An 18,122-nucleotide genomic window follows, 5' to 3' on the forward strand; every position below is an offset into this window, starting at 1 on the left:
CAGTATTGCGCGCGGCGATTGGTCGGCTGAGAGGGCGCCTCGGGTGAGGGCGGTGCGGAGGCGGCTCAATGGTGGCAGCGAGCGAGATGTGACTTTGTAGTGGGAAGATTTGCTCACGGGAAGCGTTCTTTTTTAATTAACCTTTTGTACTTAAGGTAACTCTGGTGTCGGTGCGGTAGCTGGAGCCGGCAGGGAGGCGGCCACGGATGCCGTGGGCGGCGCTGGAGGCCCTGCAGTGTGTCACCCCCCGGTACTAAGGTGATGGAGCCGCTACCGGAGCTCTACGCCATCTTCCAGGGCGAGGTGTGTGAGCACAGCGCTGGGAATCGGAGGACAATGCGGCTGTGTTCCTCATCGCTGCTTAGTTTGGGCCGTTGTCCATGTACATCTATGTGTGTGTGCTCACATGTGTATTTAAGCCTCTATAAGGAACTTGTCCGGGTAGCACAGGAGCAGCTGACCCCATCTGCTCTTGTTAGCAGGCAGTGCTGGTTCTAACCTGCTGTGATGCCCAAAGTTGTAGGAAATCACATGAAGCTTCTGGATGTTGTGTGTGTACTAACCACTTTATTGAGAGCAGGTGTGTTTTAAGGGCTTGCTCTTAAATCTTGTGCTCATTTTTTTTCACAGGTGGCTGCAGTGACAGAATATGGGGCATTTATAAAAATCCCGGGCTGCAGGAAGCAAGGTTTGTTTCTGTTATTTTGTTTGGACTTGGTTACGTGTTGCTGTGTCCAAGCCAAGCAGCCAGCCTCAGAATTAAGCACTTGGCAGCTTTTAGAAAAAGTGTTTTTTAAAAACAAGCAGCAGTTGATGCTCTCAGAAAGTAGAATTTAGATGGTATGCTTGCATGTGAGATTGAGGTCTATTTAGATATGGCTTCTTCCCAAGTGTGGTGTATTTAAATATAGACAAAACAGGGAATCACTACAGCTTCATGGTTTGCGTTGCTTATTTCTCTACTGGTCGTATTGAATGAGCTTATTGCAAAAGACTGAAATAAAAATCAGATAAAAAAAATCATAGCTGTCTTCAAGCTCTGTCTACAGTTGTGGGAAACACGCAGTGTGAAACAAAGTGATCGGGGGTGATTTTACAAAAGGAGCAATAGTAGCTTGTTGTTCTGTTATCCAACAAATAGTCACTTCCCACTGATCCAAAAGTGCCCAGTTACTTTTGTATCACTTCTACTAAAGGTTTTGGGCAGAAGTGTGTCTGCTGTAGAGAAGCTCTGAGGTGCGGAGCCTAAACAAACTGTGCTTCTGTACTTCTTCATACACGTGTATGACTGTGCTGATGTGCACGACCACACATACACAAAAGTAGATGTAGTAAAAAGGATGAGCTGAAGATAAAAAAAAAAATGAATAGTGTTTATTTTCTAGTATTATTTCTTAATAGTGCATGATTATTTTTTTTTTCCCCTTCTTCCAAAATTCTCATCAGGCCTTGTTCATAAGACTCACATGTCCTCCTGCCGCATAGATAAACCCTCAGAGATAGTAGATGTTGGAGACAAAGTATGGGTGAAACTCATTGGAAAAGAGGTAACTTTAATTCTTGTTCCTTTTGTGCTGTGTAGATATAAGTATATTCTAATGCAGTATGCTGTAAGAACAGTGAACATTGAAATTCTGTGTGCAGGGACTGATTGCTTTGTTAGGAGTGTGATGTGTGATACTTTCATATGTGACTTCGGGCACTGACCTGTGACTCAAAATAATGCAGTTCAGGAAAAAGGTCTTCATTAAAGCTTTTGACTGAAAAACAACAGAATTCTACTCTTTCCCTGCTCACTCATTCTCACCTTGTGTTGTCAAGGGCTGTAAGGAAAAGGCCCATACAGCTTAACTTTTCAGGATGTAGTTTTGCTAAACTACTGATCTAGGGGATCTCCCTTGTGGGTCATGTATTTGAGAATTATTGAAGAGCTTCCAATTCTTCCCTGGTGTAGGTTTGGTCAGTTAGATTCTCTGTTAATCTGAAAAGACTTTTAGTGATGGTGTCTTTTTTCTGGGTCAGCTACTTAAGCAGAAGCTGTTCTATTTATTGGAATGCTCTACACTGAAAATGCAACTACAGTATAATAGAACAGAATTGCTTTGGTTCGGTATTCTTTATAGTGCTCTGCTCTACTACCAATTTCATTTCTTCTCTATAGGCCTCCAGATGGATTGTATTAATTAGCATCATGTCATTTACTCTTTTTGTTCCATTTATTTCTCTTCCAGATAAAAGATGACAAACTGAAACTGTCCCTTTCCATGAAGGTTGTTAACCAAGGCACAGGGAAAGATCTTGATCCAAACAATGTTTCCCTTGAGTAGGTAAATCTACTGCGTAGAGTATAACAAGTCATGCAGGTTGCTGCTGCCTGCTTTTCCCTGCCTTTCCTTCCTAGCCTTCCTGCCATAATTATCCTCATGGTCCTCCTTCCTTCAGAGGGTGAGGGAAGTTCTTCCTGAGCTGCTTAGCAGTGCACTGGTTGGGGGGCTGACTGAAGGTGCTTCCTTGGTTGTGCTGCTTAGAGGCTGGCAAGAATTTCTCTGCAGCAGTGAATTCCACCCCTTTGCATCCTGGTAGCATTTTGGTTCTTCCATTTAGTGATGGCTGTGCACTTGTGCTGGGAAAGGTGTTCATCCAGGATGGGCACAGACTCACTTGTATGTGGTAGGAAACCAAGTCTCGACCGCTCAGATGTTTCAGAGCTTTCTTTACCTTTTCCTGTGACTGACGTGTCTTGCAGCTCAAATAAAACTCTCTTATTTTCATACTGGACAAGTGTGTGTATTCGCTTAGATCACGCAGATGTTACTGTAAAGGACCTAATTGCAGCTTATAGCATTTGCTTGCTTTGTGTAGAGGATACTCAGTTGATCTTAAAATAGGAGGTAACACTAACATGCTCTTAACGAATTGGTTTATTCTCATGTCTAGGTGGTCAGCTCTATTCTTTGATTAAGCCTAATTGTGCTTTTAGAGCAATGTTTGGAAGGGGGTGGGGAAATTTAGCTTGCCTATATGTAAGTATAAACGGTTGAGATTGAAAGTGGAACTTTTTTCTTCTCTTCTCAGTCAGGATGAGAGAAAAAAACGCACATTTAGAGACTACACCAGTCAGAAGATCACCCTTGAAGCTGTCTTGAACACTGTGTGCAAGAAATGTGGCTGCAAAGGTATGTTGGGTTGTTTTGTTCTTTTGACACAGCCTTGTTCCAACCAGATAGTGACTATGGATGGAATTGTAAGGATGTCTGTTGTACTGCATTTTGTTTTGTAAAGACTGAATTTCTCTTTGCGGAGAGCAACGTTTTCTATCACTTATTGTGCAAAGTGAAGACTTAAGTAAATTCCTTTTAGAAGGTGTTTTTCTTAAAATTGCATCTCTGAGCTTTCTTCTGAGTATGAGTTCTTCTTCCTGTGTTTTTGTTAACACTGGTCTTTATAACCAAGGCTTCATTCCAGTTTTACATTGTAAAAATTAAATGCATGCCTTCACCAGACCGTTTAACAAGGATAAGAAAGGTCACTGAAAATGACTTGACTGATTAGTTGCTGGAAATGCAGTGTAGATTTGTAAGCAGCTGTCTTAGAGCTCCAAGTAAGCATTTTTACCAAAGGCTTTTGTATTTTGCTTAGTGCAACAGTGAGAAGTTAGCTTACGTGGTACTTCTGCAGTGGCTTTGCAAGCGTTGAGGTGTAAGGTGGTTCTTTGCATCTTGAGTTTTTGCTGCACCCAACTTCTTGTTTGACCACAGACTAAGTGGTTAGGCTGGAGTTGATGCTATTTTGGAGAAGGTAAATAAAGACAGATATAAAGGCAGCTCTTAAACACCAGTATGGTTCTGTGCAGTGGCCTTATAAAATACCATTCTAAAGAAACCCCAAAACTTACCTAGATCCTGCATTTCTCCACTCACCCACCAGATATCTGTCCCTTCCATGTATACTTTTTCATGCTGCTTAAGTCCTTACCCTTATTTTCCTGTTCATAAAGAGTGTCTTAGCTTTGCTTTGACTAATCTTTCCAAAATGATGTATTTTGCACTTATTCCCATCTTTTTTAATAGGGGCATGCTGAAGTAGTACAAATACCTGGACAAAAAATGTACATTTGACATTGTTGTGTTGTGGCTACTAATAAAAAAAGGTTGTTGTTGTTGGCACTTTGGGTGTTTGAAGTGCAGTTGTACAAAATAGAAGTGTCTGAGGATGGAGAGGGATTGCTCCTTCAAACACTCGTTTACAGGTCATTTTGCCAAGGAGTGTTTCATGCAGCCTGGAGGGACCAAATACAGCCTGATTCCAGAAGAGGAAGAAGAGGAGGTGAGAGCAGCAGAATGTGAAAGACGCAGAAAGAGCAGCTTGTCTGATGATTCTTCAAAGAAAAGGAAGAAGGTATGAGGTACCTTACTGCAAGTCTGGAAAAGTGAGCCAGACAAGATGGTTCTGCTGAGTTACATCTGTGATTTACTACAGCACGTGATTGAGTGGTCAGTGCTGGGCTGAGGAAGTGGCTCAGCTGTGTGCAGGTTCTTTAACTGGCAGTCTTTTCTGCAGACTCTGCAGCATTTCTTATATTATCTCTTTTTATTCTTGTTAACTGTCCCTAAGCTGTGTCATAATGCATAGCTCTCAAAAGAAGTAAGAAAGGCATCTTTTTCTTATTGTGAAACTCAATAGAACTTTCTTAGGTTTCCTCAATTTCCACGTTTCTTGCCAATAGCACTCTTTTGTCTTCTCTCTTGCTGCTGTTATCCAATCACCTTCCTTTAATTTGAAGCAAATGTCCACTGCTGCCCTGCCAGCCTCTGTGATGTGACCTTGGTACATCTGCACACAGCAGGGTAAAATCACAGACTGTATTTGCACAGGAAGCATACTCCATTTCCAGGCTATAAAGCTACAAATTTCCACGGATCTTTTATGTTTTTGTATCTTAATCTTGGAATGGCTGAACTCTGGTTTCAGAGCATACTGATTTAATTAAGAAAAAAAAAAAGTAGAAGAGACTTGAATCTAAAACAGGAATGCTTGGTGGTGTATCTCATTATACAGAAATGAACATTCTGTTTTGAGACTTTGGTAAGTAAACATTTTGTCAGTCACCTTCACGTCATGAGTATCCATCGTTGTTCCAAAGCCTTTTTTCTTTTTTTCTTTTTTTTTTTTCTTCTTCCCTTTTTTTCCTTCCACAGCCTTACAACCATTGCTTTCCTAGAGAGGTGCAACAGACAGGATAGGCAGTGGGATTTCCCATGTTTAGAAGCAGGTCAGGCTGAAAAAGGGGAAAAGTTTTGGAAGAGGTAGTGAGATGTGCTTTGCTTCCCAGTATGTAGGCTCTCATTCAAGAATGTTTTTGGCTCGTCTGTGGTATGTTATTATGCTGCAATGTAGAATACATGTACTCTTTCCTATTCTGGTCTTGGAGGCAGTCAATTGAACTGACTTGTCTCCCAGATCCCAGCCTAACTGTGACTTTCAGACATCAGTTTCTGTCTTGCCATTGTGAGAGCAGGCTGTTGGCAAAAACTCAGCGGAGCTTGTTTCTCCTACCTGGAGTTCTCCTCCCTCTAGAGCAAGGATGATTTACCTGGTGATGGCTCACTTTGTCTTACAGTATAGCTGTTATTTCAGTTCTACTGGGGAAAACCTGTACTGGGAGGTACACAAATAGTGCTTTATCACATTGGTGCCTATCCAACAGGGTGGGGGTTCCCTGTGGAGCCTTGCCCTGCTGGGACTGCAGGATATGTGGGTCACTGCTGTGAATTGGTTACTTTTTTTTGTTTTTTAGTCTGTGGATTAACAGCCTTTCTTTAAATGTTGCTTGTTTCTTTGATCTTCTCCCTTCTCAAGAAGGAGATCAAAAGTTTTCAGATGTTTTCCAGCGCTGGAAAGTAAAACCGAGCTTTCTAGAGGCAGGATGTGGTATCCTTGAAATGAATAGCTCCCTTGTTGGCTTGGGTGCCTGCTGTGATCTTGTCTGGGAGCCACCATTGTGCTTCCCTGCTTGCCTGGATCCCCGAGAGGATTTGCACAAAATAGAAATAGCTCAGTCTACCTAGTGAGAATTACTTTGCAAACCTCATCCCATCTGATGTTTGTTACATAGGTGTAGAAATATATTTTTAGTGAGTAGAGAGGTGCTTGGTAGATAGGAAACTGCTGTTTAGTGTCGTAGTAATAGCTCTAGGTTGTTCATTATCTACGTTTTCTGTGTCCCCGATCTGATAGTTCCTTGCAGTCCCTGAGTGCTCTTCCCTCCCTCCAGACTTTCCTTAAAGAGATGCTCTGGGGACCTTACTCTCTGCTTTGTGTGCATGCCATCCCCAGGGTTACTGTATGGTGGTTTGTTGCTGCTGTCCTGGCTTGTGAGAGTCCTGGAGAAAAAATACAGAGTGCTTTTTGTCCCACTGGAATCTCTTTCGTACCACAGTGGAGATAAAAACAAAGTTCTCCAGTACTCTGCTCTTCTGCCTGAATTGTATGACATTTACAGAGTGGAGCTCTCTGCACTCAGAGAACATCAACTTCTGGAATGACAGTGGGTACAAGACTTTCTCCTTTCAGATCACCATGTCAGTACTACACACCTCCTGTTATCAGTGAGAAAACAGTGGCTGGTGGCAGAAGCTCATCTAGTGCTGTCACTGTGCTGTGCAAATACCAGAGAGCATCTGAGGAGCCTTGACAGCTGTGCAGGCTGTTGCTGTGTCCCTTTCACTTTTACTCTGTGGGTCACAGGGTGAGGGAGCTCCTATGGGAACACGACGCTGTGCCTGTGCTCAGCTTGCGTAGGAGGGAGGCGTGCTGAGAAAAAAAAACAAACCCTTCTGATTCTTCTCTCTTGCCTTCTGAGAAAAGAACTGCTGTTTCAGCACTGGAAGGAATATCTCTAATTTGAACTTTTACAGAAATGACCTGTCCTCTGCTGTAGTTTTGCAATGGTCACTGGAATTGTATGGCAAATGTGATCTGTGATTGCTTTTCTGCAATCCTTGCAGCTTTTTCTCCCATCCTGTAAAAGATTACCATGAAGTATTCCTGTTGTCTTTCACTTAAAGCCACACCTTTTTCAGTGTTGTTTGTTCAGTGACCCGTAACTCATCAAGCTCATCTATCCTTGCCTGTTGCTAGTACTTGTTTTCCTAATTCTTAAATGGCAATAGCTTAGGGCACTGCAGAGTCAGATCCACTCTCTCCACACAGAATGCTTTTCTCTTTAACAGAGAGAGTTCTCTATGCTTTTCTGACTTTTGCAATATTTAATAAATGGCCACAGTCTAGACTCTTCTCATCAAATAAATTCTAACTGGTCCTTAAACTGGGAATAAAATATATTTTTTTGATTTACATAATGAATCTTGTTTAATATTAAACTGAGAGATGGATTTTTTTTTTTTTGTATTTTTTAATAAAAACTTAGGAATATCTGCGTGTTGCTGGAAGTGCAGGAGGACAGACAGCTGGAAATCCATTTTCCTTTATCACGAGGACAGACATAAAGGCTTTAAACAACACCGTGGCTACAAAGTGCTGGTGAAAAATTCTTTAAACTTCTTTGAGAGTTGTGGACGCTCCCCTCTTATCTCCAGATCAAATACTTGTAATTCTTAGAATGTAGCCACAAGCAATCTGTCTTACAAAGAACAGGAAAAGGCCTGGGGCAGTGTGGTCCCCTTTAGTAGTACCAACTTCTTCAGAATACCTGGCAGTAGGAAAGCCAGGGCTGTCAGGCTGTAGCCCAGCTGCTCAGCCATCCCTCAACACAGTTTTTTTTTTTATTTTGTATTTGAGGGATTTTGAAGCAAGTTTGTTCCATTTTAGTAGAACTGTAATAGAGGTACTGAACAGTGCGTATGAGGAACTGTAATGGTCTTTGTACTTGTAAAGATGGTCAGAAAGGGCCAACATTTGGAACCTGGGCAAAATTTGGACAAAATTCTCTCACAATGCTTGCACAAATGCAGTGTTTGTAGTACTGAGAGAGTGCCTGGGTGTGCCTGAGAACAGCAGAGCTCAGCTTCATCCATCAGCAGCAGTCCCTTCTGGAGACCTGTCTGTAGCTCTGGGCCTGGGGAGGCTTTGCTGCTGTTACTAAAGGCACAGTTTGGACACTTACTTTGGCACTCTGTAAACCAGAGGAAGGCTGTGCAGTGCAGGTAGGTCCTGGTGAGCAGAGCGAGTCTGGCATCCAGTGGAGCATGGGAAGGCAGCTGAGTGCTGCTCATCCCGTACCAGGATGCTGGCACTTAAAGTCAGGTCTGTGGTCTAATTTCTTTTTTTGTTATTGGTGTACCTCTGCCTGTAATCCTGAGGGGACAGATGTGACATCCTGTCTTATCTTCAGCCTTCATGCTGAGACAGCTTCCCAAGCTCTGGAATGAAACTGTTAGTTAAGGTCTTCTCCAGTTTTCTCACCACATTCACAGACTGGAAAAGCTTGAGAAAATTCTCCATGCTGCGTCCTTTTTCCAAGAAGATTTAACTTTTACCAGTCTTCAGAAGAAGATGGTAATGATTTGCTTCTGCCCTTGCCATGTGAGTCTTTGTAGTGAAGTTGGTGTTGTCACAGTTATCACGGTGCTGTTGTGGAGCTACAGAAGCTGATACTTGCCAAAAGTCTGCTAGGTGTGCAGTCTGCTTAGTTCTCTGAATCTTCCCTGAGGTCTGAGAACCAGGTCTGAGACTCTTTGATATTCAGCTCTAAGCTGTGCCTTGATGCCTTGACTTTGCTATGTGGTCTCCCTAAAATGATTGCTGTGTTTCACATTTAATAAGCTAGTAGCTTCCTTCTTTCTTTGTCCTTAGCTGAGAGTGTCTATCTGGTGCTATGGCATGTTATCCATGCTGAATTGAGATTTTTAGATGGGCTGCTCATGGCCCCACTCTTAGGGGAGGGTGTGTTATTAAATGAAACGTACACCCCTCAGCTTGACTTCCTGTAAGCTGGTGTATTCATATGGAGACCACGCTTGCCTGGAAGTGACTGAAGCTAATGGAAGGAATGTCTCGTGGGGAGGAAGGGGAGAACTCAGCCTTCTCTGTGCTCATTGCATTGAGGCACCTTTTTTCCCCAAGCAATCTGAAGACTGTCTGCCCTTTATAGCATGAGGTGAGGCGCTGGGAGGCTGCCAGCAGCTGGGTGAAATGCCCTGTTAAAGAATACTTCCACACTGCATGGTCTTGGCTTTAACATCTCCCTTGTCACAGTGAGCTGCCAGAGGACCTTCAAGCCAACAGCAGAAGCAGAATCAGGATGGAAAAGTCAGTTATTACTGGGGATTTCCCCCCATCTTTGCCTCATTTATTATTTTTCTGTTCTTAGCAACTGTTTTCACACGAATACTGGTTTCTTCATTTGCAGTTTTGTGGGTGAATAGGCACATTGCCTTTCTCAGGCTTCCTTCTGTGAAGCGAGTTTCCTTTAGGTGGATGCTTTCCAGTTTTTTTAGCTGGGATGGCTGATTTTGCCTGGGTGGGGTGGGTGTGTAGCCAGCCCCAGGCAGTGCTGCAGGCATCCCAGAGTGACTCAGGACAGACCCACAGTGTCAGTGCTGGATTCAGACCTTCAGCACCCAGTTCTGATCCCAGCTTTGTTGGAGCAGGTAGAAATACTTGCCCACGTGAGTCATTCTGATTTTGTGCAGGTATTACTTGTATATCCACGGCTGATAGTGATGTTCCCTTCGCCTGTTCATGCATTTTTTTCCTCTTCCTTGGCTTAACTGTTCTTCTGGGTTGGCTGTGGATGCACAGAGCAGCTAGCCAAGAGAGGAGACCTTCCAGAAAACTTGTTCTGCCTGTAGCCCTGTGTCTTGCACAACCGTGCTGTTGGGCTCACTGCTTTTTTGAGTTTCCTCATGAAATGAGTGCATGGCACAATCAGCCCTGCCAAGGCAGGGGTGTGATTTACAGCAGGCCTCTTCCAGTAAAACTCTGCTGCAAGCCCACGGGTGACCTTGAGGTCACTGGAAACACTTGGCATTGAAAATAAGCAGAGCTGGTAGCTTGGGGTCTCCAGGCTTCTCGTGTTACACTCCCTTGCATAGTGGAATGTAAAACACGTTTTATATGGCAAACACTGAAATTGTGTTTGGGATTGTCAGTAGCAGTGCCCATCTCTGGCAGTGGCTCTTTGCTTTTGCCCCACTTGGAGGCTGTTTCCATGAGCTCACTTGCACTCCAGCTGTGTTTTTGCAAACCCGTGTGTTAGTTTGGTGCTTTCAGGAAGAGCCATTCCTGGGCCCAAACTGTGCATGGAGAGTGCAGTGCTTGTGAACTGTGGCAGGATGGCAAGTCTAAATAAGATGCATGTGGTAGAGTATGCATGTGGGGAAAGGAGCTGGACTGCAGATAGGGAAAAAGCCTCATCTAGTACAGCTAGCACTTGGACTTGCCTGTGTAACTGGATAATGCAATTGGCTGCTGGTTTTCAGCAAGTTTGGGAAAGTCTGTGCCCAGTCTTACATATGCAGGTCAGAGCAGTTAGCACGCACACATTGTCCAGGAATGAGCACACTTCAAGCAAAAACACCAGTATAGGGCTTAGAGCAGCAAGCTTTGCTTGCTGGGCTGCATTCCTCACTGCTGTTGCCTAAGCCTATCACAGGCATTTGCAGTGGCATGAGTGGCCTTGCTGGCCCATCTCTGTTTCATGGAACTCCATTTTGCTTCTTTTCTTACATCCTTTTTATGTGCTTGAACTGCAATGAAAATTCATGATACGCATCTGCAGAGAAAGGTCTCTTTCTTAGTGGAGAAAAGCAGTGAGTGCGTGTTGCTGGATGGAATGCTTGCTGGACTTAGGTGGAGAGCTGGAACCACCATTAGCAGTCTCTGCATGCTTTACAACATACTGTATCTTGGGCCTGCTCACCTGCATGATGCTTTAATTTACTTCCCAGAATCATGGTGTTGCTATTCTCCTCCCCTCTGGTGCTGGCGCTGCTTGGTTTGCACCCTGCAGGTGGTGGCCCAGCTGCTGCTTGGGGCTGTGGGGCACAGCAGGGCTGGTGCTGCTCTTCATGTGCTGCCTGCACAGCCAGATCGCATCCTCCCCCTCATCCTGCTGTCTAATTAAATAGATACAAATTGCCATTCCCACGCTGTTAAGCCTTTGTCTGCCTTGAGGTTCTGTGTCTGATGTGACTTTGGGAGGAGGTGTGCTGCAGTACTGATTTCAGAGTAATCTGTGCTAAGAAGTTACTGCTCAATGCCTCAAAACTCAGTTCCTCTTATAAAGTTCCTTGCGTGATTTATTCCAGCATCAGCTGGTCTTTTTCTGACTATAAATGTTAGGTCCCTCTTGAACACTGTGTAGCTTTTGTTTCAGAGCCTCACAAAAATGCAGCCCTGGGGGCTCAGTGATGCCCCTAACCTCTGCCTGCCACGTGGTGGGGAGATGACATTGTGCACAGAAAGTTATTGCCAAAGGGTGCTTTCCTCATCCCATCTCCCTTCCAGGGAAGGCCAAGGGAAACCTCATGTCTGAAAAACGTTTTGGGCCTTGGGGGGCAGGAGGGGGTGGTGTGGGGTCCGCCCCAGCACAGCTGCTCTCAGGGCTGTGGTGTGCTGGGAGGCCCTGCAGGACCGTCCCGTCCCTCTCTCTCTGGTTCCCAGGTAATGACTGTGATGGTTGAGGTTTCCAAACGATTCCTCTGCATTTTGGCTACGCTTGGACTTTGCAGTGAGGAGAAGGGTGTGTTGTTGTTAGTGCTCCAGTGCATTAGTGTTCTTTTCCTGGCAGCCTGTGGGCTGCTGATGATGTGGGGAAGTGGGGATAGCTCTCACTTCCAGCTGGCTGTTTAGAAACCCATTTCGTTGGCAAAAGTTTTCTTCCTGCCAACCCCTATAAAAAGGAATAGCCTTAAATAAATGGAGATCTCTTTGTGATATGACTACCAGTATTCAGGCTTGGATTTCCGTTTCGGTACCCACCTCTGTCCTGCCAGCTGTCAGACAGTGCCTGCTGTAGCCATGGGCTGACACAGGTGGCAAAGTCCGTGCAGCTGGGGCAGTGCCTGCATGCATCATCGTGTTGGGACAGGCTCACTTCTCTCACAGCTTTTCAGGCTCTCATGACAGCAAATGGCTCAGTGCCCTGATGAACACAAGTGACGGTTTTCCCACGTGCAAAGCTGTATGTGTTTTGCTTCATTTGATAGGAGAAGAAGAAAAAAAAGAAGCACAAGAGTAAGCAGTCCTCCGAGTCTGACTCAGACAGCTCTGACTCGGACAGCGATGGGGCTCAGCCAGCCAGCAAGAGGTCCAAGCATTCGGGGAAGACCAGCAAGGCTCAGAAGAAGAAGAAAAAGAAGCATAAGAAGAAGACCAAAGAGTGACAGCAGGCAGAGAGGGGCACTGCTGTTGTGAACGTGCTGCTGGGAGCAAGCAGGAGCAAGTCAGCGTGCTCCTTGCAGCAAGTCAAGGAGTTTCCTTCTTCCAAAAGTAATGCTCAGCCTGTGTTGTTAAAGTTGTTGACTTTGCTGTAAGTTTTCCTCTGCTACCTTAGGCATGGGCTGCCTTTATCTCCCACCGAGGCCAGTGGGCATGCCTGCCAGCGTAGTCTAATTAATTACACCCATTCATCAGCCCCTCTGTCTTGTAGCCTCCTGTTGGGCTGGGTAAGCTGCCGCCACCCTGCAGGCTCCCTGGTCAGCGTCAGCCCTGAGCTGTGGCATCAGTCCCGGATGGAGTTGCCTGAAAAAGGTGGAGCCGTGTGTCCCTGCACCCCAGCCTGCCTGCACACGTGCTCTGTTGGATGGGTGCAGCTGCAGTGACTGAGCACAGCCCTGCTGCACAACTGCTCCAAGGAAGGGCACTGCTATCTGTGCCCTAACCCCACTCCTTTCCCAATGCAAGGCACTGCCTGGAGGGGCTTGGTTCACAAGTTGGCTTGAGTACACAAACCCTCCCCCTGCTGCATTCATTTTTTTTGCCTGTAAACATTGAAAGTGGCAGAGTAAGAAGCGAAGTGGTGAGTGGTGATATTTTAAGTAAACATTAACTGTGGTGTATTTGCTGCCTTTGTAAAGGATGGAAAATAAATCTCTCAAATCTCCAGGTGTACTTTGTACTGTTCTTTCTTTTGTGTGCTCCACACTTTCATCTTGAGCAGTGGATAAAAGAGCCCTTGGCTTGCAAGCTGAGAACTGCCTGTTGGGGAGGAGATGGGATGTGTTGTGGAGTTTTGATAACGAGGCAGGGGAGAAGCTCTGTGCCAGAGCCTGTAGGGCTTCCCTTGGGTGAGGATGCCATCCCCACAAAAAGGCTGGTGTGCGGTGGGGCTCGCTGTGCCTTTTGGTGATGGCCTGTACCAGTGACAGCATTGTGAGTCCTGTAACTGGAGCTGAAGGTCAGGGAAGTTTTGCTGAAATGGGGCTGTTTCCAGCGCTGCTTGCCCAAATCTCAGCACAGCAGGGCTGGGGCTGGGCACAGGGCTTCAGCCCCTGAACTCCTTCAGGTCCCCGTGGGCCAGCCTGACTTTGGGCTGGTCCCTTTCCAGCCCAGACCCTGACGTGCTCTTGACCTTGACTCCTCAGCTCCTCTGTGGCCAGGCACGTCATGCTGCCTGATGCTTTGGCAGGCAGCACCTGTCTGGATTAGTGCTGGGGAAGGATTGCTTTGGTTGGCATGACGTGCGCTCTTATCCTGAATGATTTATAGCAGAGCTGCCATTGGAGTGAACTAATATCCCCTCCAAAAAACAGGCTGTGTGTCCACCTGGCACTGCAGCGCTGACGCAATGGGTGGCAGAGACTCTGAGCGCAGTGGGACCTGCCCTAGCGTGGGCTCATCAGCCCTGTAGGTGGGAAATGGCTGACGGTGGGTTTTTCCCACATGCTCCTGTGCTTGAGAGCCCGATGGGTGCCCTGGGGGAAGACGTGTGCTGTGCAGTGGATAAAGGGGACGGTGATAGCCCATGGGTGCACATGCCAAAAGCCTTTTTCCCAAGCACGCCAGCCGCAGCTCTGTAACAACATTGCTTTTATTATTTTTCCACGTGGGTTCGTCCATTAAAAAAAAAAAAAAAAGAAAAATAATAACAAACATAACACCCTCACCCCAACCAGCCCCACAAGACCACAGGATCAGGGCACGGTGGCTTTGGAAGGCTCCAGCACTGTGGTGAGCCGCGCACCGCGCGGGGAAGGCAGAGACAATTCAATGCTGGAGCTGGCACTGGGGGACGGGCAGGGAGCTGGGGACAGCCTCTAGGATGCCCTCTCGTAGGTGCGGGTGGAGACAACGCTGCCCATGGTGAGAGTCTGGGGGCAAAGAGCACTGTGAGCACTGGGGTGGGACCTTGGGCATCCCCCCATCTAAAATCCTTTACATTCACTTACCAGAATCAACTTCCCATCCTTCAGCTCCCGCACTAGTGATGTCTCCTTCCCATCCCACTTCTGCACATGGACCAGCTTGCCTCCATCTAGCTTAACCAAGGACTGTGGAGAGAGAACAGAACCACCATTCCCCTCATGGTTGGAGCTTTGCTGCTCCATCCTTGCAGCTTTGGATGCTCCTTTTCATTCCACGGGGCCCAAAGACCAGCAAAGGGCACTTCCAGGATCCCTGGATGTCAGCATCCCACCTGGCTCTACTCACCCTGCTTGGCACAGGACACCAGCTGGGTCACAATTGTAGCCCCAGTTGCTCCTATTGGCACCAGGGGCCACTGTCATGGTGACCCTGCCCTCCCTGCCCCACAGCTGCATCCTGAGCTGAGCTGTTGAACAAGCTCTTGCTCATCTGGGCTCCTGTTTGCACAGCCGCTGCTGTTGACTCAGCCCTGAGAGCTCGCCCAGTGCCAAGGTTAACATGACAGAGGGCTCGGCTGTGCCAGCATGGGAAGTGGCACTGTCTGCCCAGCTCTGTTCTGCTATTGCCCCACTGCCTGGCACCCAGTCCTCTGCCTCCCAGTGACAATTCTCAGCTCCAGCCCAGGGGACCGCATGCCCCGAGCTGTCCCAGCCTCTTGTCCTCTGCAAATCTCCCTGTGACTCTGGTGCACAGGCACCCAAGGGCTGGATTTCCCATGGCTCAGGTCCCCAGCACAGCACAGATGCAGCTGCGTCTTGCTGACCCCGTGGCTTGGTTGACATGCCTTGAGTCCATCCAGCCCAAGGCTTCAGTGCCTCCATGGATCAGGGCTCTGCATGGCTTAAGATTCTCCATCGTTTGGATCTTCTAATAGTTTGAGTCTCCCAGTGGTTGGATGTCCCCATAGCTTAGGACTCCCCACTACCTGCATGTCCTCAGGTCTCCCCATTGCTTGAGTCACCCCACGGTTGGATGTTCCCATGGCTTGGGTCTCACCATGATGTGGATCCCTGCAACCCACTTGCTTCCCTTCATGGGTAGGGACTCTGCATTGGTTTTGATCTCCTCATGGCTTGGGTTACCCATGGTTGGATGCCCCCAAAGCTCAGCTCTCCCCATTAGTGTATCCCCATAGCTTGGTATCCTCATGGTTCAGATGTCCCCATGACTTGGATTTCCTCTTAGCTCAGGTCTCCCCATGGCTTGGTGTCCCCATCGCTTAGGAGCCTCCATGACTTGAAAGTCCCCAAAGTTCAGGTCTCCCCATGACTTGATGTCCCCATAGCACAGATGTCCTAACGCATTGGGTGTCCCCATGGCTTGGGTGCTCTGCAGCTCAGCTCCCTTCAGAGCTCAAGTTCTCCTCTCCCTGCACCCCAGACATTCCGGGTCCCCCCCAGTTTGGTGACTCCTCACCTTGGAGCACCCCAAAGCCCAGCAGCTCCACAGCTTCCTGCTTGGCTGCCTGGGGGCTGAAAAATGGGGCCCCATTTCATTGTCTGCCCTCTGGCAGCCAGCCGAGAGGTGTCTGAAGGGCACGTCCCTGGCTGCTTCACACGTCCCTGCCACACACCAGCAGCCAAAGAGCTTTTAGCATAGTTTCCACCACCCTGAGCAGAGCAGCCCTGCGCTTGGGGCAAGCTGTCACGAGACAAAGCAGGCAGGCTGGTTATAGTCAAAGCTGTGCATGGAAATATCTCCTAGGGGTCAAATCTGTGCTCTACTTCTGCTCTGGTTCCCCAGCAAGATGGATGGCACCAGGATAGGCTGAGCAGATGGAGCAGAGGATGAAGACAGAGGTATGCTGCAATGTCTGCCTGGCACTACCGCCTTGCTCGCACTCGTCCCATTTCAGCCCAACTTCACTCCACACCCAGCCCTCTGCCTGCTTCCCCATGGGGCAGGAAAGAGTTTCGTGTCCTACAAGCCCCGTGGTGGCCTCCAAATCTCTTTTGCAACACAGCCACTCGGTTACAGCATCGCCTTCCACAAAACCCAGCTGCAAGTGGAGGCAAGGGGTGCAAAGGGAAAAGTGCGGAGGGAAGCAGCCCCCCAGCTCCCTCACCTTGACGTGCCTGTCGTCGGCCGTGGTCTCATCGAACTCCTCGCCCAGCTTGAAGCTGATCTCTGTGTTTTTGAAGGTGCTCTGGGTCTTCACCGTCACCTTATCGCCATCCACCTCGATGATGGTGGTGGGTTTGGTCAGGCTGGCCATCTGCCTGGTGGCAAAGCCCACCCCTGGTTGGGGAACAGGGGGTCAATGCGGTGTCCCCATGCATCACCCCAGAGTCCCTCCTGGTTTTTTGGGGGGGCTTTTTTTTCGACAGGGGGGACCCACTGCATCCCCATGGGGCCGTACTTTGGGGGCGATCTGGGCATCATTCAGGGGCTGATCCTGGACATTTATGGCTGGGCGGAATGGGAAGCACCTGTGGTCACCACCCCCCCAGACCCCTCTGGGCTCATCCTGCCCAGGGATGGAGGATTCAGGACAGCGGATGGGGGCACAAAGCCCCTGGGATCCCCTTCATCAGCCCTTCCCCCACACCGGGGTTGCAGGAGGGGGATTCCACCCGTTCCCCTCCACCCTGGGCAGCAGCCCCTCCCCAGCACAGGCTCCCCAGCACAGTTGCTCTTTCGTATTTTTATTTCTATATTTTATTATTTCTATTTTTATTTTCCCTTTTAAACCCATGCAGCAGCCGACGATCCCCACCCTCCCCATTCAGGAAAAAAAAAAAAAAAAAGGCGGAAAAACGGCGATTTCCGCCTTTCCGACCCCCACTCACCCAACGCCTTCATGTACTCATCGAAATTAGCCGTGTCCACCAGCTTCCAGGTGCCCACGAACGCTTCCACCATGGCGAAGCCGCGCGTGTCCCCGTGTCCGTCTGTCCCCGCAGCGCCGCACCGCCCGCAGCTACCGCCCGGCCCCGCGGCTCCTTAAATACCGGCCCCATCACATGATGGGAAGAGGCTCCAGAAATACCCCGACGGGGACGGGCAGCGCTGCCAACCGCCGCCCCCCGGCCGCCCCCTCCACCCCCGTCCCCTGCCCGTGTGCTGTGCGCGGCCCCGCGGAGGTCGCGGACGCGCGTGGGTGCGTGGGGGTGAGGATGTGCGGTGCCGATGGCCGCGTGCTTCACGGTGAGGTGGGGATGGAGAGGGGGAAACTGAGGCACGGGAGCATCCGTGGGGACACGCGGGACCGTGTGTGTGCGTGCTGGGGACGGTGAGGGTGAGGACGGCCACGTTCCCATCCCTCCCATCGTTGGTGATTTCAGTTTAACGCCTTTTGGACCTTTTCAAATCGGCCCCATCCCAACGGCTGCCCTGGGCTCCGCTGGGTTCAGGCTTGAAGACCCCCATGTCCCATAGATTCTGTCCACCCCTCTCCCCCACGGGTGTGTCCCCACGGGGCTGGGGGCATCCGGGACACGATCCTCTCCTCCTTCAGGCTCGGGTTGCAGCATGCCAGGGGATTGCGGTGGTAGTGGAATTTGGTGTCCCCTGCCCCAGTTGGCACACAGCCCTGGCTCAGTGATGAGCCTCCTCCCATACCCCCCCCCCCCGACCCCTTCAGTTGTGCTGACAGCTATGGGGGTCCCCTTGGCCAAAGTGTCCCCAACTCGGGGGGACACACAGGAGGTGGCTGTCACCTTTGGGGACATATTTATGGGAAGGGGTGAGCCTGTGGGGGTCTGGCATCTTCTGCCCAATTTCAGTCCATTGGGTTTGGGGATTGGGTGGCAACCATTGAGTGTCCCCATACCCAGCACTGCAGGGCGGTGGCA

The 18,122-nt window shown here is 48.6% G+C and overlaps 2 protein-coding genes across 2 annotated transcripts; one reads left to right on the forward strand and one right to left on the reverse strand.

The window, feature by feature from the left end:
• The first annotated feature begins 34 nt into the window (after positions 1–34).
• On the forward strand, positions 35–13,066 carry ZCCHC17 (zinc finger CCHC-type containing 17). The gene is made up of 7 exons (XM_003212473.5): positions 35–303; positions 631–688; positions 1,447–1,547; positions 2,232–2,323; positions 3,076–3,176; positions 4,250–4,398; positions 12,171–13,066. The coding sequence occupies exons 1-7, from the start codon at positions 262–264 to the stop codon at positions 12,345–12,347; spliced, it is 720 nt and encodes a 239-aa protein (XP_003212521.1). The 5' UTR covers positions 35–261; the 3' UTR covers positions 12,348–13,066.
• Positions 13,067–13,975: 909 nt separating this feature from the next.
• FABP3 (fatty acid binding protein 3) lies at positions 13,976–17,277 on the reverse strand. Its single transcript, XM_010723280.4, has 4 exons — positions 17,118–17,277; positions 16,394–16,566; positions 14,352–14,453; positions 13,976–14,273 (listed from the first exon to the last, which is right to left on the reverse strand). The coding sequence occupies exons 1-4, from the start codon at positions 17,188–17,190 to the stop codon at positions 14,220–14,222; spliced, it is 402 nt and encodes a 133-aa protein (XP_010721582.1). The 5' UTR covers positions 17,191–17,277; the 3' UTR covers positions 13,976–14,219.
• Positions 17,278–18,122: the final 845 nt, after the last annotated feature.

Source organism: Meleagris gallopavo, chromosome 25, assembly GCF_905368555.1.
Source record: "Meleagris gallopavo chromosome 25, MGAL_WU_HG_1.1, whole genome shotgun sequence".
NCBI lineage: Eukaryota > Metazoa > Chordata > Aves > Galliformes > Phasianidae > Meleagris > Meleagris gallopavo.

Bases quoted from the DNA above. Each gene is read 5' to 3' on its own strand.
- ZCCHC17 (XM_003212473.5), top strand. From the start codon at position 262: ATGGAGCCGCTACCGGAGCTCTACGCCATCTTCCAGGGCGAG. The intron at 304-630 runs GTGTGTGAGCAC...TTTTTTTCACAG, and splicing joins ACGCCATCTTCCAGGGCGAG to GTGGCTGCAGTGACAGAATA. The intron at 2,324-3,075 runs GTAGGTAAATCT...TTCTCTTCTCAG, and splicing joins CCAAACAATGTTTCCCTTGA to TCAGGATGAGAGAAAAAAAC.
- FABP3 (XM_010723280.4), bottom strand. From the start codon at position 17,190: ATGGTGGAAGCGTTCGTGGGCACCTGGAAGCTGGTGGACACGGCTAAT. The intron at 16,567-17,117 runs GTGAGTGGGGGT...TTCCCCAACCAG, and splicing joins TGAGTACATGAAGGCGTTGG to GGGTGGGCTTTGCCACCAGG. The intron at 14,454-16,393 runs GTGAGGGAGCTG...CTCTCTCCACAG, and splicing joins CCGACGACAGGCACGTCAAG to TCCTTGGTTAAGCTAGATGG.